This window comes from Tympanuchus pallidicinctus, unplaced genomic scaffold (genome assembly GCF_026119805.1).
Source record: "Tympanuchus pallidicinctus isolate F22 unplaced genomic scaffold, pur_lepc_1.0 scaffold21, whole genome shotgun sequence".
Classification (NCBI taxonomy): domain Eukaryota; kingdom Metazoa; phylum Chordata; class Aves; order Galliformes; family Phasianidae; genus Tympanuchus; species Tympanuchus pallidicinctus.
The window spans coordinates 4,157,872-4,181,223 of NW_026294733.1; the positions used below are offsets into that span (position 1 = coordinate 4,157,872).

Sequence of the window (23,352 nt, forward strand, 5' to 3'; positions counted from 1 at the left end):
GCAAAGAGAAGTCATAAAACAGGTATTGCAGCCTGAGCTAAAAAAATTTGAATTCATGGAGTGACACAGAATTCCTCTCACCTAAATTACTACCCTGATAAACAGCCTAATTCTGCATAATCAGTGCTGATTCTGCACAATTATAAAGCATTTCACACAGGTAGCAGCGCTGCTGCAGTCTGGTTTACTAGCTGAGAAGTTTAGCTCTATTTTTACAGTCCCCAAAATCACAAGTTCAATACTCCAAGCACTACTAAAATTGAAGGATTCAGAAAGCATGAGGCAAGGTGTCTCTTGCACCTTACCATTTCATTATATCAACCCAACTGAAGCATACTTCACAAACCAAAGCCACCATTTAACACAGATATGCCTCAGACTTCCCCAGCTAAGACAACAAATTCCACGTCTTGCAAATCTGGTGCTATACTAACAGAAGACAACAAAAAATATCCTGCCACTGCATTATTTTCATTTTCAAATTCAGGTCAGCCAAACTTTGAAATTTTTACAGTATGATAAAAGGTCACTAATAGAAGCAAAAAATCTCCTCCCCAAAAATCATTCACCACTCCATTACCCATTTCACATACAAATCAACCTCACATTTAGTTTTTCTGAGTCTAGTAACTCTAACATCAGTTCTAGAGGTTTTATTTCATCCATGTTTTAAGGGATTCATCTCTGAACACAGATCAACCACGGAAGGTATCCATTCAAATAAGAAGGTAATTCAATGCACATTGGGTCTGATCTGCTTTTCTACAATTAATGCAGTGAAAATTTATTTTTTCTCCCTAATTCCAGCTGCTGCAAAGCTGAAATTTCTTCAGTGCAAACAGACCCAGAATTGATCACACCAAAATGAGTGAATTCAAAAGGACACTGCACCTGTGGTGCAGAACAGAATGCCACAACGTCCCCTACTTCCAGTAATGAAGTGCTGAAGCAGTTACCGACAGCGCTGCGAGAGCCATTTTTCTATCAGACAACAATCAGTCATCTTGGACTTGAAACGCTTAATACCACGTTAAGAGCAGGAATCCATTAGCTCTTAGAGTCCTGATCCACTTCCAAGGAAGTTACATTCCCACTGCTAAAAAAAATTCTGTTTTCCAACTAGATTTTCTTCATTTCCTCAGAACAGTCGATTACCGACGCAGAACCGGTGAAATATTTCCACTCCACTGCATTCCAAATAGCATTAGAGAGACCAGTTAGGAACCGGGTGTTGCATTAGTCTAGCCCCAAATCAATTTTGCTATGTAAAGCATAGCACTGCCCTCTCTCTCCGCAGTACTTACTTCCTTGCTCATTGATGTACCTTAGAGGAAGCATTACAGGCATTTGGATTTTTTAGTTTCACGCTTCCAGCTGGTTTCTTCCTTTGGTAGTAATGTTTAGTTCTTTGGTTTAGTTCATACATTACTAGTTCCTACCTATTTCAAACTTCAATTGCACTAAAATAACTTATGAAGATTGAGTAAAAGTTCCTGGGTCTGCATCCTGAACCCACTGGGATCCAACTGCTCAGGGATGGGTACTGGAAGACAGTCTCTACATTTCCAGCCGTGTTCCTAAAGTGACACAAACAGCCTAAGCTACAGATAGAAGCACTTTCTGAAAACTCTGTATTGTTCTGATGGTGCTCATTTTTTCCATTCCAGCTTTTGCACTGCATTGTGTCTCCGTGTATGGGATGAACCTCTGCTCCAAGCCAATAACAGTTCTACAACTCTTACCTCACAGAGAGCAGAACCCCAGTAGTTTCAGGTCCATTAAACTTGTGGCACTTAACATTTCAGTTGGCTGAGATGAAGGGAAAAACAAAGTTGAGCAACTTCTCATGTGCTGCACTAAGAAAGCCTCTTGTCTCTAACCTGTTAGGTTGGATTGAGCTACAGTAACAGAGGGACCCTCTGCAATGGGTCAACACTGCTCAATGCTGAGAACAGAGAGTTTGAGCAATGAGAACCACTGCAAGTGCTACATGGTGTTGGCTGTACTCCTGAAGGGAGACTTCTTTGAATATCATAGCATGAACTCTGCCACTCCATGATTCTATCAGGAACAGATATTACATCTGGATTATATGCACAATTTGCATACATAGTTTATCTAATATATCGGGAAATTCAAACTGAAGACAGGTTAGTGGTAGTGGCTTTACTGCCAAATAAATGTGTGACTATGTATTTAACTCTGAAACATCAAAAAATTGTCACAACTGAGACACTGATCATAGGCTGGAAATGAAGCATGGGAAAGAGCAATTCTAACTACAAGCTGCAAAGCACTTAAGTCACACTGTACTCAGTAGGGAAAAGTGAAGTTTTCTTAAGAAGCTTCACGTAACAAGAATTAATAACAACACAGTGGTGCTTTTAATGGGTCGATTCACAAAGTCACAGTGCTTTCCATGGAGCTGGACTGCTTACTGTATTCTTATTTACTTATTTATATACAGGTAACGACTACCCTGGAATCAAGCAGAGAATATACACTTCACTGGTAAAGGAAGTTAACTACAACCCGGTATTAGTTACATAGATTGATCAAAAGAACTTGGCTTTATACAGCTTTGGTTTAGTGCATCTAAAATTCTGTTTTCTCAGAGGACTCCAAGGGCATGGTGTTTACCCCTGGGAAATCTGAAAAGTAGAGTGACCAGACTGAACACAAGACCATGAAAAAAAAAACAAACCACGCAACCTGAAGTCTTAATATATGACTGTACTTTAAATGTCATCCAACATTTGTAAAGATATTTGTTAAACATCATTTTGAGAAAATGGCATTGTTTTCACAAAATACAGATGAGCTGACAGCTAGCAGGTCAGGCTGGGAGCCACTGGGACTATCAGCATTCAACAGCAGCAAACAACAGTTTTGAACTAAATCCTGGCCAACTATATCTGCAGAAAAATAAAAAGGATCCTACTTCTCCTACTGTCTAGAAAGCATTCATAAGTAGTAGAGTGCTCACACTAAGTCTCATTGCTAAAGCACAGGCAGTTGAACCCAGCACTTCCAAGTCACAACTTCGCCGTGTGTCATCCTTTGTCTCTGTGACTACAGTGGTTTCTCCATTATTTCACTCCTATTCCATTTTCATTTTTCCAAGTCCAAAGACATTTCACTCATAAAAATAAAAATAAAAAATGACAGCGGTACCAAGCACGTACAAACGGACAGGATACGCTCTGACACAAAAGAAATTAAATGTGAATGTTTGATGCACAAAAAGATCACGCTTGGCACTCACAAATCCCATACCTAACCTCCCTTACAGATCAAAAAATGTAAGTCTAACTTTACTAGTAAAGCGCAGACCCATTACAATTAATCTGCACCACAGTGCTCTGATCTCCTGAGCAATTCAGACTGAAGATGAGAGTTTCCGTTCAGCACTTCCCAGGATGAGCCTGCCAACGCTAAGACCCCTAAGTGTCCAACAGGTAAAGCACGGCAAGTTATGAGCTCCTGCTGATAGCCAAGGCTGTACCTGATTTTATGAATTACAATTTCTCTGAAGACTGAGAAATCAATAACAGTGGAAAACCTGGCACTGAATTAAGCAATTTACTGAAGGTGACTTAGCAGGATTCATGAAGTAGGCTCAGCTACAAAGCTGAGGCTTCATTTTATTTAAAGCTTTGTGAAACCAGAATACTCGCAGAAATTAGAAAATTCACAACTACATTTGCAACCCTCATTATAGCACAGGAAGCTTAAAACTTTCTGAAACCTCGCACCTATTTCCCACAATTAAAAAGCCTGATGTCTGAGGCAAAGTAAGATGCGTGGGGAGAGGTAAATTATAGGTACTCATACAGGTTCCACATTTCTCTATTAATTGCAAAGCAAATTTGGACTTGATTATACTCTTGGATAGGCTTCTCCTCCTTCCCAGCACCCTGCAAATGCTGTATTCCAGCTCCCCATCCAGAAGGCAGCGAATTACAGGCTTTGAATAAACAGGTTTTTCCTGAAAGGATGTTGCTGTGTGCTGCCCTGCTCATCCTTTATAGCTTCACCAGGGAACCATAGGAAAATGCTGAAGAAGTGACGCCAAAGAGGAGTGTTTTGAGGAGGGAGCACTTGTGGTTTTGTCAAAGCCGATTTAACCATTAAAAATCATAGACCCTCATAAAAACTTCCAGTAACGTCTGACTCTATGTTAGCCATATATTAAGTCTTTTAATGTGCCTTCTATAAAATATAATCCACAGTATCTTGTGTTCTCAGCCTTTGTGCTGGGCTGCTAAGTACGCAATTCATTTTCAAAGCAAAGCGCTTAATAAGAGCACTCCTTTTAATCTTTGGAAAATACAAACATAATTCAAATAGCTTCTATCAAAAGCTCCTTTAAAAAGAAACCCTGAGGTCAAAAACGCACAGGAGGGCCAAAGCCGAGGTATTAACGTCAGTAGTAAGTTTATAAAACAAGAACAGCGTTAACTTCCACAGTACTTAACTTGTGCCTGTCGTACCACATTAGAGCGCTTCTAATTCCACAAACCAATAGCTGTGGGGAACAGCACACAAAACACTAATTACTACACAGCTGATGGTCTCGTTGAAAAATGGGGGAACTGACATTTAAAAATTCAACTTTGAATATTTACCCTAATTTAAAACGATAGATTGAAATCTCTCAGAATCGTTGCCGCCGCTACAAGGGAGAATAAAATCTGACAAAGCTCTGCAAAAGCTGCAGCCTCATTTTATGCAACCAGCCATCGTGATTTATGGAAAGGCCCCTCAACTACAAAGAGCAAATATGAAAGAGGCATGGTAAAGAAATTTACTTGCAAAGTTCCTTCAAGAAGAAGGATTGGCAAATGTATTCAAGAGGGTTTTGGTTTTTTTATTCCAAATTCCTGGGCATTTGTTTTAACGCACTTCTTAAATCAACCCATTTCTATGGGCAAACAAACCATGACGTATAGCTCAGAATTAAAACACAGTCTGTAATCACGTATGTGTTTTCTCAAACATTCCATATCAGCCTGAAGGAAGAGAAAGTCCCTCTGGCACAGCCCCTCGATGGATTTGGAAGGGGTTATGTACCTGGAAACCAGCCACTTTAGAAGAAAGGAAAAAACAGTTTTGAACAAGTGGATATGATGAAGTACTCTCCAGCATGAAATTCTTTGAAATGAGCAGTTATTGTAAAGCTCGATTCCGGGAAGAAACACAAATTATTCTAAATTATTTTGTATGGAAAGTTGAACGCTGCTGCTTAACTTGCCTTCAAAGACCAACTTAAAAAACATCCCCGCACACTGGAAGATGAGATCTGGAAACCTGGAAGCGCCTATCAAAGCAAGATTTATGCATTGCGTAACAGGCAGGATGTTCCACTCTCATGAGGAAGTGCAAGCACACAGCAAAAGGAAAGCCAAAACAATCCTGAGGGCGATGCTGCAGCAAAATGCAATTACTGAACATTCAGTTTGCGAGAGCTGTGAGGAGGGAAATAGAAGGAATAATTTTAAAAATCAGGACTTTGTTAAGATGCAGCAGTCACAGTTGAAGACATTTTCATGTATAAATTCCCAGGGAAAACTGCTGTGCCCAAAAACATGCAACTATTTTTTATTATTCAGGAACCGTTTTTTCATTTGGACACCATTTCCTTTTCAAATGAACATACAAAGAACAATGGCTTTTCTCTTTTCAAAAGATCTTTGAAGGGGGAAGGCTGCCCAGCAGTTAGAGCACAATATCAAAACTTCATTTCATTAACACATTTGGTGGTAGTCTTCTCTGACCTCGCTTCAAGTTCCATCTCTGCAACACGAGGTTCCTAGAGATGTGCCACTTCTGAAGTGCGACGAGGCAGAATTCCAAATAAAGAATACAGACAACAAACAACACGGTGGTTTGTAGTAACTCTCAAATACCAAGCAAGCTACTACCAAACTGTAAGATTATCAAGCAGATCAACATGGGATTTTCCTTCCATCTGCGCTGTTTGGGACGCCTATTTCAACACAGAAGTCAGACGTTTTTCAAGTGAGCAGCAGTTCACATGGGTGGCTTTTGGGGACATTATGCCATGGCGTCCTCTCCAAATTGGAAATTAGCACTTATGCTTGGCTACCCTAAGATTTGCATCTAAACATAGACCTCTGTGCTTCCCCAAGCTTCGGAGTAAAAGACAACCTTTGGAAAAAAATAAGAGATCCCCAAGTATCAGCAACTGCTGGTTTACAACTTGCTTTCTAAAGAAACTCACTCTCACTAGGCTGCAGCAACACTTGTTAATGATTTAAGCAGCAAAACATAAATATTGAATGAAAGGGTTAGTTGTATCAAATTACCCCATTATGTTGTTGCAGCAAAGACAGCTTTCAATTATTTCCTAAACAGGAATCCAAGAAGATTCCAGTAACAAAATAGCTTTGACCAGTACATGATTGCATCACTGAGGATAGTTCACATTAATGTATATATGCATGAACACAAATATACAATAAGCAAAACTCCTTATTTCTGCTTTGAGTCAGGCACACAATGAGAATAATCCAGAAAAAAAAAAAAAAAGAAAAAGGTCAAATCTTACATCATTTGTTTCCAGTGATTCAAAAATTCAAAACAGCACAAAGTGACCAAAGGAGCTGAAGACTTTGCACACAAAAAAAAGTTATAAGTGGTGAGGTGCTGGAACACATTGCCCAGAAACGTTGTGGATTCCACATCCCTAGAGGTGTTCAAGGCCAGATTGGATGGGGCCCTGGGCAGCCTCCTCTAGCATTAAATGGGGAGGTTGGTGGCCCTGCCTGTGGCAGGGGGTTGGAGATTCATGATCCTTAAGGTTCCTTCCAACCCTGCCATTCTGTGATTCTGTGAAGATGGCTTCAGAATTAATCAGCATCTTTCTAGGCCTGCAGTGATGAAGTCCTGCTCTGCTGCCCAGCCCCTTTCTTCACAGAAGCGATTGTAACAGACTGGAAAGCACTTCACTCCAACACTTTTTCTTTTCTTGGCATGAAGAAGCGTCAGACTTGGTCTTGACATGTACAGCTTCATTTCAGCATTCACGTAAACAGATACCAACAGGCCACACAAAAATTATTTCTTTACTGTGATCAAAATTAGCATGTCGGGTGTTTTATGTTGGAACGCAACCCGAAAGTCAAGGTTGACTTTGTCACTTTGCTGAAATTTCCTTGATGTCAAAACAAGCACGCTTCTATTGGTGCACATACATTTGGGCCTTACACGCAGCAGCAAGGACACGCTTGATCTCATTCTGTCACTCTGTGCATCAGCTACGTGTCAGGGTAAAGAATGAATTACACTGTGAGCCAAGTCGAGCTGCAGTGAGGCTGAAAAAAGACCGACTCCAGCTGTGTCCCTTTTTCTAATGCCTTCAGTGTATAAATTCAGTTTGCTGGACACAGGTTCATTATATGAATTACAAATTCTGATATTAACATCAAGTGCTACCATGCATTCTAAATTTACATGGACTGTACCTGATACTGAACCAGCCAGCCCTGCAGCAGAAAGATCTCTAATGGAAAGTTATTGCCAGCAGCTGCTTGGTTGTCTGAAGGCTGCATAGGTTGGCCCTGCAAACCAAACAGAAACTGAACAGTTCACTAAGGAGAACTGAATGCTGCTATGTCTGAATCCACAGTGTCATTATTACACATATTTATATCTCTCAGGTGGTTTGGAACATGAGACATACTGCTTCTTATCTAGAATCTTTCAAATTATTTTAAAGTAGGTCACCCTGCTTCTTACACCATGGCTAACAACAGTGCAATCATTCCAGAATTCTCACTTTTGCCCTCATTTGAAAGCCTTTAAAAGCAACCCATTTCATATTAAAGAAATCATAGTCTTCAGAAACCACTTAAAAAGACTTCACAAAAGGTGGACACACACACATGCAAAAAAATAAACAAACTTTGATGAGTGGTCAGATGAAGAGCTTTAGATTTTACTGCAGGCTAGACTCAACATTATACACTTCATCTCAAACCCATAAAAAGTCAGCCTAGAAGGAGGGGCTGAAGTGTCACACAACCTGTCTGCTGTCAAGATGAGACCATCTGAAAACATAGGAGACCACCACCTGACCTCATCCAGATCTATTCTGGGTAATGAGCTTTAATGGCCTGTAACTAAAATTCGCTGCCATTGCTGAGGAAGCAAAATGTGCTGATCATCATCACGTTAAAAGATTATTTCCCCAAAAACACCACAAAAATTACTCTGAACTACAAGCCCATGAGATTCTCTAAAGGAAAATACAATAACTTAATACTTTTCTCAGATGTACTATGTTTTCAAATATTTCAGAAGGCCCCAGATCTCTCACACCTCATTAGGCAGCACTGTTTTCCTTACTCCTCTTAGTGGATATACGTGCTGCTTAGAAGTAGATTTGTTCAGCAGTTACTTGTTAACGTAAGTAGTAAGCTGATGGAAACTGGTTAATTGGAGATGTTTGCTGGGAAATAGATATTTATATGATCACCACTACTGAAAAAACAAACACCATGATTCACAGCTCAGTGTAATTCACACTGTGGCATTTCAAGTGAGCTGTATGGCTTTTTTTAGCTGCAAACACAGAAGTAACACAATCAGAGTGTATTATTCAAACCCCCATTCCACACTCTCTGCAGCATTTTAATGCAGTCATGTGTTATTTTCCTTATGGGTATAATAGAACATACTCACCTGAAAAGGAAAAATATTGTCAGCTCTATTCAAGCTGTCTTCCATCCACGATTTTGGAGCAAAGGCTGAGCTGGGTCGAGCATATTTCTGCAACTGGATATGATTACTGGCAAAATTCTTCTTTAAGGGCGAGATGGAGTTCAGGGGCGTTATCCCTCCGTTCAGTCCCCGGCGGTGGTCTCGACCTTGGGACCCACCCCACCCACCATATCCACCGCCCCCAGGGCTCCATGAAGACGGTGTAGGCGATGGACTTTGGTAGCTGCTCCATGGAGAAGGTGGCTTGTTTAGATTATTAGCCAAATGAGGCAACTGATTAAAAGCAGCATTTCTATGCGTGAATGGTGGTGGGTGAGGACTTGCAGGAGACCTCCTCTGTTGTTGATGCTGATTGTGATGATGCTGAAAATGGGGGTGATGAGGGTGGTGTTGAGAGAGGGGTCCAATTTGAGGGGAAAAGCTACCACCAAAGCCAGGGCTGACGTGATGTGGAAAATTCTGAAACAGCAGAGCACCATTGTTAGCTGAGGCAGCAGGGACCCCTCCCTGGTGAAAAAAACTTGCATCTTCATTGATTATCGTAGAAGAAGAAGGAGCTATCGCCGCAGACCAGTTACTAAAACCAGTCAGAGAAGATGCGGTGGATGTCAAGGGCTGTGTCGAAGAACCGAGCCCCGAAGCCTCTTGATAATCAAATCCTGTTAACACCGGCGATTCTATTCTTATTTTCTCCTTTCCATTGCCGTTCTCCGAAGAATTATCGCCCTGATTTTCTTCAGTTTTAGCTTTCTCGGGCTCAGAGAGCATGCCTGCTTCCTGACTTTGACTGGGGGAAAGTTGCTGTTTTTCTAGGGACTCTTGCTTTTCCTGTTGCTGAGCTTTAGATTTTTCTGACCCCAGAATCTCATCCTGAATATTATGGGCAGCTGGAGCAGGAAAGAGCCAAGCTGACCCAGCACTACTGCCATTGGCAGCTGTGTTATTATTTATAAAAGCAGCAGGGCTGGGGGTTGCATTTTGATGATGGTGTGGAGGCTGCAGATGTGGATGAAATCTGACTGGAAAAGCTGACTTATTTCCAGTGTTGTTTTGCACTAACACTCCAAACCCGTAATCCCCCATTTATTATACTTAGGGTTTGAATCTTCCCTGTTAGAACAAGTTGATGTTTAGTGTTTACCTCCTCCTCTTCTAAGGAGAGATTAGCAAGTAGCCTGTTTTTAGCAAGATATTCCAGTTTCTCCCTCCACGCAAATTTATCTCAGATTTGGATCATAGATTTTTTTTTTTCTTTTTTTTCTTTTTTTTTTTTGCAAAAGATAGATCTCTTCAACTATTTAAATGCGTAAATTGGTGTCCGCTTCCTCCCTTCAGCCAGGAGAAAGGGAAAAATAAATCTTTGGTTCACAAAATAAGAGGTTTCCTTTCTTTCCTAAAGGAAATGCACAGCAATGACAGAAAAAGCTTCTGGGGAATAAGGATAAAGAGATTCTAACTATCCTGTTTTCTTCCTCCTCAGCAGCCTTGACTTGCCCATAAATGAGTTAAGAGCAAAAAAAATATACAATGACGTCTGGTCCCCCGACCCCTTGGCAGCAAAAAAATAGATTTAAATCTGGAATAATTTAATACATCTCTATAATCTAATATATATTTGTGTCCTGCTCAAAAAGAGTCTTTGCTGTGGATAAGAGAAAAAAAATTTACCTCAGGATTTCAGCACTCAGAGGGGTGAGGAGGGGGGGTGAGTTGCAGAGGAGGCTTTTTACTGTGCTGCTGGGTTTAACCTATTCTGTGTAGAAATAATATACACTGCGTATGTGTGTGTGCGCGTGTGTGTCGTTTAAAGGGGTAAGATCTTATCTCAGGAAATTAGTATTCTGTGTGTGCTGGGTGGGGAGTGAGTTGAGCAGAAGGGTGGATTATCGATACTGCTCCTTTTGGGTTGGGTTTCTGAGATCGCCAGACTCACTTCTTATTTGCGATCCGATATCTCCGTGTCCTTCAGACGAGCCCTGGGTGCCCGGAGAGGATTTTCATCTCAGAAATCAGCATTCAGCGTTCGGGAAAAGGGAAGGGAGGGGACAAGCGAGCTGCGCAGGAGGAAAGGGAAGAAGGTTTTCTCGCTGTCTGTGCTGCCGGAGGGTGATCGCGGTGCCGGGCTCGCTCCTTCCACCCAGATCCGTGGGCTCCCTCCGGGCCGGCTCTTCTCGCGGCCGGCAGCAGCGGGCGGTGCTGCGCTCCCAGGCCCGGCTGCGGTGCCCCGCGGTATCCCCCCACCCCGCGAGAGTCCGTCTGTCTGTCGGGAAAGGCGGGAGGGGTTGTTTTCTGTTTCTGTTTTTTCTTTTTCTTTCTTTTTTTTCTTTCTTTTTTTTTTTTTTTTTTTTTTTTTTTACCTCAAGAGAGGAGCAGCCTCCGGCAGGGAGGGGAAGGTGCAGGCGGCGGGGGGCCGGGCTCCTCTCTCCCCCATGGAAGGCGTTTAACCGGTTTTCCCAAATCGCCCGGAGATGACGGGACGGAGGCCCGGCAGACTAACCGGGGCGCGGAGTCCGGCGGCGGTTCCTCGGCGCAGTCCTTCCCGTGCTGCGCGTCCTCTCGGCTCCAGGCGGGCTGCCTTCCCCGTCATGTACAGCGGCCGGGCGGGAGGTCGGGGACGCTGCCTCCGGGCGGCGACGGAGGGGGAGGCTCCGCGGGAGACAGCGCCGGGAGAGGGGGCAGGGCTGCGTGCCACCGGGAGAAGCTGCGGTAGCCGGCAAGCCCGGCCGCGTCGAGTCCTCCGCGCGGAGCCTCCGCCGCCTCGTTTCGCCTCTATTTTTTTTTTCTTTTTTTTTCCTGTTTTCCCCTTTCTCCTTCCCTTCCCCTCCCTCCCCCCCCCAGCGGCCGCAGTTTCCTGCCTCGGTGCCGCAGCCGGTGCCTCCTTCCTCCCCGCCCGGCCGCTGCCGAGCCCCGTCTCCTCAGCACCGAGCCGCCGCACGAAATGACAACCAGCTGGAGGAGGCAGCGCGGCACTTCCGGTTCGGCGCCGGGCGCGCCCCCGCCCCACCCCCGGGCCCGGCTCCCCGGGCACAAGCCACGCCCCCCTCCGCCCGCCGCCATTTTTGGTAAGGGCAGGCACCCTCTCCGCCGCTTCCCGGCTGTGGCAGCCATCTTTGTTTTGGGCACGTCGCCCGCAGCTTGGTGGCCGTCATAGGTGAGGGCAAAAGGTCAGGCGGATGCCGCAGGGGCGACCATCTTGGAGCGGGGCGGCCATCTTTGTGCAGGGCAGTGTGTCCTCCCTGAGGCAGGGCCCTGACGGACCGGGCACCCTGTTCTGAAACCGACTGACGGCATTTCGTCCTGTAATATCACGTCTAATATCTAAGAATTCAATAATATCTGAAACGCTGCTCGTTTTTAGCACCCAAGGGCTGAGGATCTCAAGTAACCTTTCCGTCCCTACTCTGCCCTGTCCTAGGCCTTGGCCTCCCATCATTGTGCTGGAGGAAGGGGCAGCCAGCAATGCAGTGTAACAGCGCTCAGAGAGATGTTGGTGTAGAGCAGATATTACAGTACCTGGCTTATGGTGGCTGTTCGAGTTCTTGAAATGTGGACATAGGTTACATAGAAAAGAAGTTGTGCTAAACATGTTCTTTTTAGAGAGAAACAAGCAAACAAAAAGGTCCTTTTCAGGCCATTCTGTGATTCTGTAGATATTAGGAGGAAGTTTTTCACACAGAGGGTGGTGATGCACTGGAACAGGTTGCCCAAGGAGGCTGTGGATGCCCCATCCCTGGAGGCATTCAAGGCCAGGCTGGATGTGGCTCTGGGCAGCCTGGCAGGTAGTTGGCGACCCTGCACACAGCAGGGGGCTTGAAACTGGATGAGCATTGTGGTTCTTTTCAACCCAGGTCATTCTGTGATTCTATCATCATTCTAAAAAAATTTTTTGAAACTTCAACTCATATATTTTAAAGGATTTCCCAAATAAATGGTGGTTTGAAAGAGACAACAGATTAGCAATATATACAGATAGAAGCTAATAAAAGTACAATAAATTGGAGTTCATAGAATCATAGAATATCCCAAATTGGAAGGGACCTATGTCCCTTGGGTCTTGGATCACTGTTGGGTCACTGAGTCCAACTCCTGGCTCTCCACAGCACCACCCAAAAATTAGACCATACATCTGAGAGCGTTGTCCAGATGCTTCTTGACCTCTGGTAAGCTCAGTACCATGACCACTGCCCTGAGGATCTTGTTCCAGTGCCTGACCACCCTATCATGAAGAACGTTTTCCTGATATCCAGTATGAATCTATCCTGTCACAGCTTCATGCCATCCCCTTGGGTTCTATCACTGATCACCAGAGAGAGGAGATTATCACCTGCCCTTCTGCTTCCCTGTGAGGACGCCATAGGCTGCCATGAGGTCTCCCCTCAGTTTCCTCTTTTCCAGGCTGAACGAACTAAGGGACCTTTGCCATTACGTTTTCCCCTCTAGATCTTTCACCATGTTTGTAGTCCTTCTTTGTCACTCTCCAGTAGTTATCCTTGAACAACTGTATATCAAATTTAGATAGCTTTTAAATACTTACTGTTCTCACTGAAGGGAGACGCCTTTCAGCTAGACTACAACACTGCATCAGAACAAAGCAAGAAGACCTGTCAAGGAAAGGCAGGCAAGGAGAAGGAAAGTATGGGGCTGGAAAGCCACATGCCCCTTTGTCACAGTCCTCATCTGTGGGCTGAGTCATAGATCACAAAGTCATCTAAGTTGGAAAACACCTTCAACACCATCCAGTGCAACCATCAACCTGACCCATTGAGTCTCATCATAAAATCATGTCCCTTAGTGCCATGTCCAACATATTTCTTAAATACCTGCAGGGATGGGGACTCTACCACTTCCTTGATCAGCTCACCTCAATGCTAGAAAAATGTTACAGCAGGCTGTGCAGCCTGGGATATCAATGCAGCATGAATATTATGTATCATAGAATCATAGAATCCTTACAATTGGAAGGGACCTTTAATATATCTGTGGTATTTATTAAATATTCAGTGATCATTAATTCAACTACCTCAGCAAATGTGATAAAGGGCTTGGTTGTCCCTGCTTGCCAGGAGCACACAGTGAAATTCCAGTTTTCCTTTGACTGCGGTTATCAGAGGAGTAACACCATGCACTGCACATCTGATTGACTTACTGTGTATACAGTTATGTGGTCAATGGGCACAACCAAAACTGACACAGGCTTGCTTTCTTTAAAATTAAGTATTGCGCAGGAATGGGGCTCATCCGAGGACATACATCAAAACTCTGGTCTACTACATACCACTTCTGTAAAATAGTTCATTTCTAGAGATGGCTGTCCTTTTTGCATATCTCCAAATTAAAATTTGCCAATAAAAATGTAGTTCAAAATTAAATGACAAAAATAGTCAATTAAAATAGGTAAATTTAGATATTGTCAGTGGAAAGAGCAACACAGAAAAGAAAGAGTCCTGAAAATTTTTCACTCAGTAGTGGGGTGTTCACTACTACCTCCTCCAAGACTCTCTCCCACCTGCACTGTCCCCATTTGTGAGTTTGAATTGTACAGACATCTTTGCCAAACCCAGTACTTCCCAAGCATTTTGTTAAATTATTACTTTTTTTTGTAGTCATTTGTACATTACCTCCATGTGTGAAAATGTACTTGTTTACATTTCATGAAAACATCACTGGTTGTGAACATGTAATTACAGAGTTTTAATTTCCCCTTTTGTTTACTGCTTGCAATGTATGTAAGCCCATTTGATGTTAAGTACTATTTTCTTCTGTACTTTTCTAGTCATACTGTTACTATCATCACCGTTGTCAGATGCAGACTTCACAAGCCCTTCTGTCAAAAAGCTATGAACCTTGCTCTAGCAGTATATGGCTATTACATGAACAGTTTGGGGAAGACTGAGTAGACAGCCAGCCTCACTTTAATTTCAGGCAAACCCTTGCAATGCAGTGGGATGTATATCAGCTTGAGTGATATGAAAAGAATTTCCAAAATTGGACTTTGATCACTTTGCTTGACAAATGAGGCTTGCTGAAACCATGGGAAGCTTCTTAACAGCTGATGTTCTGATGGTATCAGCTGCCCAGCAGGATTTGTGTCATTTTATTCAACCTCTTTGACAAAAGAAATGCCTGAGCGAAATACAGGGATTGCAGACACTACACGTAGTTGCAAAGAAGAACAGATCTCTAAAGAAAATGAGCAGTGTCTATAAATAAGTGTATTTAACAACCTGTGAGGAAGCTGGCACTTTGATGTCTTGATGATGTAAAGAGGATCTCAATTCATCTGAGGTTGTTTTTTTTTTAATGCATAAAAAACAAAATAACTTCTTCTAATTGCCACAGAAGTTTCAGGGAAGCCAACCATCAAGTCAGCTACATGATTAGCTTACAAATTTGTCAAACATTTAAAAATTCTTTATTACCAACAGCAATAGAATTTCATTCGCCGCCTTCCTTTAATGGAGAGAATCTTACTTTCCCAGCTGCCTCGCTGTGAAACCAAGCTCGTTTCCATGGAGTGACTGAGATATTATTGCTGTTTTTCGTTACAGGCACACCAAGAGGGTGACAAGCATTTCTAGAAACTGTCCTATTGCCCTAATTCAACATCTAGCTAACAGGTTAAGCAGGTGTTTTTGTTGCGTTCTTTTTCTAATCACAAACCATAAGCTCGCATTTTGCAGTCACGTTGGCCCTTTATCACATAGCTTATCATACAGTCACAGTCACGTAGGTTGGAAAAAACCTTCAAGATCATCAAGTGTAACCCTCCACCTGACCTACAGTACCATCAATAAATTCCATCACTTTCCCGAGCAGCTTGTTCCAATGCTTGACTACCTTACCCAGGAAGAAGTTGCTCCTGGAATCCGATCTAAACCTCCTAGCATAGCTTGAAACCATTTCATCATGTCCTAATTTTTGCCACCTGAGAAAAGGACCAACACCTCTTCACTGCAGCCTCCTCTCGGGCTGTTGTAAACAACAATAAGGTCTCCTCCCCTCTGCCTCAGAGCAATTTCCTGTTCCCTCAGCTGCTCCTCATAAGTCTTATTTTCTAGTCCCGCTGTAGTAAGGTATAGTGACTCTTAAAGCATAAGATCAGCACAATAACAATTACAAACAAAACATCTTGGACATCTAAATAATGTGAATTGAAACAAATCAGGAATTTAATCCTAAATTTCCCTTCACCTCAACAATTAAAATGATGTTTTCAAACGTGTTTTCAATAGAAAGGAAGGGAAAGTTTTCCCAGTGGCATTTGCTCACATGCAGGTGAGATTCAGTGTCCAGATTTGCTGCTACATCCACTAAGAAGGTCCCTGCATCTTGGCCACGGGGTATCTAACACCTTTCATCTCAGAGGCCCTTCCAGCTGAATTACACAGAGTACCTTTGGTCATTATGGTTACTCACACTAATCACTAACAGGACCTAATGGATTCATTTCTGGAAGCAATGCAACTCTTCTGGTGATCTTACAGGAGAGGATTCCCTGTCACTATGACAGATGTCTGCCAGCGGCACTGGCATCCCAAAGCCCTTGGAAGACTCTTCAGTGGGAGACAACATCACAAGTGGGAGCATACAGCTCCATGCTAACAGCTTGGTTTCCTTGCCTGCTTTTGTTCTGATAGATAATAGCGCATCACCTGATAAACGCTCTGTTATGATTTAGGTCACAGAAAAATTGGGGAAAGCAGATCTGAAGTAGAAAAATCTGTTCACTCACTCTTTTACTCAAAAAAATAATGAGATCTATGGTTTGCTTGAATGTCATACAGTGCCTTTCAAATAGTCAGTGTTACACACTTAATAAAACACAGCAAAGGGTAAACATTTTCAGAGCAAAACCGAACTTTGATAGCTGGACCATGCAGCCTTGGGAAGACCATATGACCATAAGAAGGGTAATTATTAATAATAATTTAATAGAATCAGTTGAAAGATACACTAAGCCTGAAAAAGAATAAAGGAATCCCCAGGAAGAAGGCTGTCCCTGGCAGACTGCAGGAGCAGATGTGTGAAACCCCAGCGCTAGCAAATCAGGGCCCTATTGAGCTGAGAAGTGAATTGAGTTGCAGAGCTTAGAAGGAACTCCTTATGGAAAATGCCTTGCCAGCAAAACTCTCCTTTTTTTAAATCAAAGGACTGTCAGCTCTCACACATCTGCTGATTGCAGCTGTCATGGTGTCATCCGGAAAGAAAGGTGAACCCTCTATGACTCAACACACAAACCTGGTGTTAGCATTGCGCACTGCTGACTGCAGAAACATCAGGCTGATGCACCTATTTAACACTGCAGGTAGGGAAACTGAGAATTCTAGTCTCACTAGAAAGAGGATAAGAATCGTTTTTCTAGGAACAAAATTATCAGTTGGATCTTATGTATGAAATGCTGTGCAAAGCTTGATGTTTTCTTGAATGTCAAAACCTCAATCAAGACGTCCACATTTCCAGCTCTGTATTAATAAGTATTGGTGTGTCTCGTCCATGCCAAACTCTCTGGCATATGAACACAATTTAGTACATTAAATCAAAAGTCAAAATTAACACTGTGCATTAGCATAAGGACTTTAGAATGAGTGCACTGGGCTGTAATAAACTTCAGAGGGATCCTTTATGGGATTATTTGTCACTCAGGTGTTCCTCCACCTTACATTAGGTCTAATGAATCTCAGAAGACACAGTACTGCTTCACGTTCAATGGCAATAAAGGCAACCAACAGACTCAAAAAGCTGCATCAACATTTCATCCTCAACAATTGCTCCAGGAAGGCTGAGTTAAAATCTCCAGCCGAGCTGTCAGTGGCTAATATTAGCCTACACATAGAGAAAACTTTAATTTCAGGGCAATTTTCAAATACTGCAGAAATTGTTCTCCTGGCCTCAGAGAAACTCCAACTATTGGTTTTTGTGCTGATGCAGCTGCAACTGCTGCTTGCTGGATCGTATCTCAGCTTGGTCACTGCAATATCAAAGTATGATTTTATAAACCCAGTAAACCATTTAACTCTTGTGTAAAACACATTATACATGCTAATGGCTTCATTTGGCTAAGCCAGCTTTGTCATTTTTCTGCAGCTGGATGAAGGTGCTAAATATACTGACATACTCTCATACATTAAGCAGCCCCTTAATGGCATACATTGCCATGGAGCCTTTAGTCTTTATGAAAAAAATCCTTATCACTGCCCAGAGAACTATTTTGTGTGCGGTAATTATGTAATATTAATGAACAATATCACGTACAACTGTACTTTCCAGCCCTATTCTTTGTATGGAATGTACTTCAGAATGACCTGACACTGCAAAAATGCCTCTAGCTTCCACGGCTCATGTAAAATACAATAAATACATAAATAATTTAGAAGAGGAAATAGTGTTGTGACAGCAGCGGTGTTCTTAGTGCTATACTTAAGAATCTGGCAGTGTGGCCTTTCATTTCTCACTTAAGAACACCGCCCAGTCTGCACGCAATGGGCTGCCCCAAGAAGGGCTGCTCTGCCACAAACGCTGCTGGCCTGCAGGCATGGCCCCAGGCACAGCCATGTGCCATTTCCCAAATGTTTGGGAGCAGATGAGCCGGCTCCAAGCCAGCCAGTCTGCCTGCCCATGGCACCCACGGTGGGTGAGAGGCAGCTGGATGGCAAGAGCAGTGCAGCAGCTGCACTGGGATAGGATCTGCCGGTACGGTGCAGTTGGCTTCCCAATGTCTGTGTTACTCTTCACTTCTGATATAAAATAACTGGCTCCTTAATTCCTATTAATAAAAAAGGAGTGCATCAGGGCTGTTGGAAGGGCCAATTAGTCAGGGCTTGCAAAGTGCATTGGTGCTAAGTATAATTTTTACTGCAACTAGGTGACACCTTCATTTCTCAAAATAAGATTTCATAGCCTATTCATTTACAAAGTGGGCTAGTGCCTTTGGGTATTTGGGAAGGTCAAAAAGACAAATTGAAAAGCACCAAATCATTTAATTTCGAAGTGCATTAAGCACACGCTTTTCAATTCTCTGACTAAAATGTTCATCAGTTTTTCCAAAGAGGTTTGTATTCAGGGCACAGAAATAGTTTGCGGATTTTCGATTCCTGAAATACTTCACAATGCGATTCAGGGAAAAAACAACAGTGTCTTCCTGTCCTAAAAATCACAGATTCACGTGTAAGGTGTTAATGATTGCAAGTGACAGCTTAAAGATAAAAATAGCATTACGAAATACAATTGTTAACTAATCGCTTTCGAGAACAGAATTTTCCTCTGCTTTTGAAAGGCATGAGATATTGTAATAATAATAATAAAAAAAAGGAGTAAGGAAAGCAATATAAAGAGCCCAGTTCAGAGTGACAAAGATGTGGTGGGTGTGCTTTTTTCCCCCAGTCACCACACACCTCAATGCAGCACACCAGGACCCAGCCCTGCCATTGCAGAGCTCTGCCTGCTACACTGGGAGTCTCCAGGCTGCAGCTCTATTATTAAAAAGGAGAGCAGTGGTAATCTGCTCCATTTTAGGCAAATTAAGCGCAGCTCTTTTACTCCTGGCACATTCCCTGTACAGCTCTGAAATGAGCATAATTCCACGAAATCCGTAAAATTCTGTGTCTAAGACTGCTACTGTTATCCCTTCTCTCGCAGACGGAGTCTCTTCTGGGGTGCTTCACAGGGAAGGGACATATTCTGCATAAACCTAATGAATGCTGGTGCCTATGTGCTGGGGGGATGAGTTAAGAGAATTTCAGTCTCACCTTGCAGTTCTCTACCTAATAGGCCTCGTGTTGTACCCTGGTGGCCAGGGACGGAGGACACTGCATATTCAGCGTTCCCTACTTCTGCCTTGCAGGGGAAGAAGGGCGTGTTGCCACTGACAGTAGGGTGAACTCACGCTTTCCAATTTTTCCCTGTGTTAGGAAATAGGTCCTGTCTCATTACTGATGACAGCACGTATTGGTAGGTCATAGAGCAAAGGGAGAGCCTTGCGTAGAACAGCTGGGGCCCAGAGCCAGAAATCTCATTAAAGTAAGCTGCTGCTATTTCCAGCCTGTAATAGAGCTTTGGAGCTTGATTATATTCAGTGAAAGCAGGTCATTACAAACACAGTGCTTTTTGCATATTATCTAAATTGAAATAATAATATGTTCTCTCCTTTCATGTGCTATATTGATAAATCCCAACTTATGAATGAAACATGTTGATTAGTTAGTTAAAAATAATTAGTTCCATATTATGCCTACAAGTTTAAGGCTTGATTAGTGCAAACAAATAACTTTTTTTGATAATAATTCGTTTACAGATTATTCTTATAAATGGAGCATGCAGGCATAAAAATCATCTGCAGAAATAAAGTTCTCTCTTTTCTTTGCACTTTGACTTGAGATATAACAGTTCTTTGAGAACTTCATGGACAGAATATCTCTAATCAGATTCTGATCTCAACAGCAGTTACCACAGTGCTGCTCTGGCATTATTTGATTGAGACAGTGGTGTAGCAGATAAGAATGTGGCTTGTAAGTGTTCTTTGATTCAATCTTTCTAGCCACGTAGTCCCAAAAGAACAACACTTACTGCTTACAGTAACTGAGAATATTACTCTGTTTAGCTGCTCATTATGGAACTCGTATTTAAATACTCTGATATTAACCTTTTCAGTTCTTTTGTGGAGAGAGTAAACACGTGCAATTTTTATTTTCCCAAATATATCACCAAAGGAAAATCACTGAATGATGGAAGGTGATGGAGGCTCAGGCTGGTGCTCAAATACAGTGATGGACTGTAAGACCACCAACCAAGGGATTGTAACTTGAGCAAGAGATAACTGTGATGTCGCTAACTCTCCCTGTTTAAATTCAGGTGCTGGCAGAGTCCAGTGTCCACTCATGCCTGGACTCCAGTTGAGTGTAGCTGTGAGACTTGGAGGCCTTGGTTGGGTTGTGGGGCCGCTGGAAGCAGTTCTCGGTACCCATCCCAGAGCACCACTGTTTCCATGGCCCTGCCTGTCTCAGGTGTGCTCACAGCAGCGGAGATGAGCGGTGTGGGAACACAGCTCCCAGGGAGGCCAGTGGGAAACAAGAGCTAGGAGGATTTGCTGCTGAGATGGGGGCATTGCTGCTGCCTACCCCAATGAGTCGCCATGGCCTCTCTTTCTCTCTTTTTTGCAGTTTATAACATCTTCTGCCCACTGTAGCACCAGTGAGAGGAACAGCTTCCCAACCTCAGCTCTCCCCAGCCCACAGCACAATCCGGGGCCATTGCCATGGCACTGGACTGGACCTGCCACATCTGTTGGCAAAGTTGGGATGATGTCACCCTCATGACCCCATGTTTACACCAGCTTTGCTGTGGCTGTGCATTCTGGTGGGCAAAGAAGAAGCTGAGTTGTGCGGTATGTGGGCACAGAATAAAGACTATCCAATACTCAGTGTGGTCAGATGATGATTATGTCCAGTGCTGTATCCCGCAGCACACTCAGGTTATGGCCTGCAGGGTGAGCAGGGGCCCTGCAGAGCTGGTGCTCATTACTCCTGAGCACTGCTTCCCTCCCAAGCTCTGGGCTGCCTTTTTCCAAGAACATCCAGAAGACCTCAAACTCCTGCTCCTGTGGCTCCAAGAAGAGATCGAGAGGATCTGCAGCAAAGAGTGGTGGGAGGTGCTTGGAGGACAGTGCACAGTCATGGGCTTCCTTTGTACCTATGAGCTCAACCAGGTGGCCAAACTGCAGGGGCTGGCCAGACTGCAACTCAGGTGGACTTGGAGGTGAACATCTACCTCTCAGTCTGCTTCTGAGAGAAAATAAAAATAAGTAAATATCATTTTGAAGGAAAACAAAACCCCACAAAACATATTTTTCCTAGTCATCAGTTCACTGAAGCCAGCAGGATTTAGCAACATCCAAAAAGTTTAAGTGCAGTCCCAAATACAAACGTTCTCCTGAACCAAAGCTTAGGGCAGTTATAAGGACTTTTCTTAGCTCCCTGAGCCCTCACACTGACAAAACAAAAAAAGGGTCCATAGCTGTACAGGAGACATCCACTAAAGGAAGGTTATACATCGATAGGATTATGGTAAATATACTATAATAAAATCAAATAACAGCCTGGTGAAAACCCTTGACTGTTGATACTACTGTCTCTGCTGTTGCTCCCACCTACAGAACCTCCCTGGTGGCTCTGTGAGAATCCAACCCTATTTTGGGAGTGCTGATAACTTCAAGCAGTCATCCACAGTGTGGGAGTTGACAGGGTACTTAGAGAATATGAGCCTGTGTATTTAGCTGCTGGAGCATGACAATTCTGCATGAGGCAAAGAATACACTTTTGTAAAGCATTTTTATAGAACGCTTTGTAGAATGTTTTACAGAAAACTTGACAAGATTGGGAAGACAACCAGCCACATGCTCTTTTCACCCTCTTTCCAGAGTGCCAGCAATGGAGCTAACGTGGCTGTGGCATGCATACTTGTCTGCTCGGACTCAGCACTGACATGTAGTCACCTGATAGCCAGTAGCTGGAAATGACTAAATCTCCACTGTTCTGTGAAAGACCTGGAGGGACTTGCTGGTTAAAAACTCTTCAATCCTTCTCAATCCTCTCAGAGAGCACTTACAGTGGAATGGTAATGGGTTACAGACTCAGAGTGCTTTTAAAGCACTCGGTATTGAGTAAAAAAGGCATTAACTTGCCCTCCTTCCCACACTTCGGACCTGATTCTAAATGCTAATTAGGATTATTTTCACTGAAGTGAAGGGAGTTGTGCAAGCATAAAATCCATGTAAAAGTGGAATCGTATCCATGAGTTGACTCCTGGCAAATTATTCCCTATTTGCTTTAGGAAATTAAAGCATTTCAGAGAGTCTGGATGATTTAAGAGCTATGTTCTTACTTCCTAGAAATTAGAATAGTATATCAGGTAATCAATAAATGTATAAAATCGTCTGAAATGCAAGCAGTGCAGAGGTCAGCAGCAGAAAAACTGCAGCTGAAATCACTTTAGGTGATATACTGTAAAAGCAACATTATTTTTACCAGCAACACCTAGAAACCATTGGAAAAGGAAAGAAATTGATTTAATGGTATAGCAAACATTTGTTTCATATACTCTTTTTTTTACTTCTCTCTTCACAAATAAAAGTAAGCACACAATGATCCCCAATTAATCACTTGTGCTCCAGCCTCCCTTCAACTTGAAAAAAACTGGGGGAAGATGCACCCCCATTGGGCCTATTTGTATACAGCACTGTATTCAAAGTACTTTGTCAGTATTTTTTTCTCTTCCAATCCCAAGCATCAGGGGCTGTGTAAATTTCATCAGTGGTCTGTAGTAGAAACTCCTCAGTTGCACGTGAAGCCTCTCCTGTGCCTTCCACAAGCAGAGCCTCCCTTAAAACCAAAGGAAATGCTGATCTTGCTCAAGACATGCATAGGAGTACTCTGGGAAATCAGTGGGTTATTCAGCAGGTGGGAATCACTCAGCTTGCACCTTCAAGTCTAAAAGAGCTGCTTGATGAGGGTTGGCTTCTGATGGAAGCTGGTGGCATGTGAGAAATTCAAGAAGGAAATATCCAGGGCTTTCAAAGTATAAGTAAACTGCACGTAGCTTTGTGACTTGTAATAG

General features: G+C 43.0%; 1 protein-coding gene across 1 annotated transcript in view; it reads right to left on the reverse strand.

The window, feature by feature from the left end:
- CPEB4 (cytoplasmic polyadenylation element binding protein 4) overlaps positions 1 to 11,678 on the reverse strand; it is a 38,780-nt gene extending 27,102 nt beyond the window's left edge. Inside the window, exon 1 of the mRNA XM_052685067.1 lies at positions 8,707 to 11,678. Coding sequence (XP_052541027.1) covers positions 8,707 to 9,828 — 1,122 coding nt within the window. The 5' untranslated portion in view covers positions 9,829 to 11,678. The remainder of the gene's footprint in view (positions 1 to 8,706) is intronic.
- Positions 11,679 to 23,352: the final 11,674 nt, after the last annotated feature.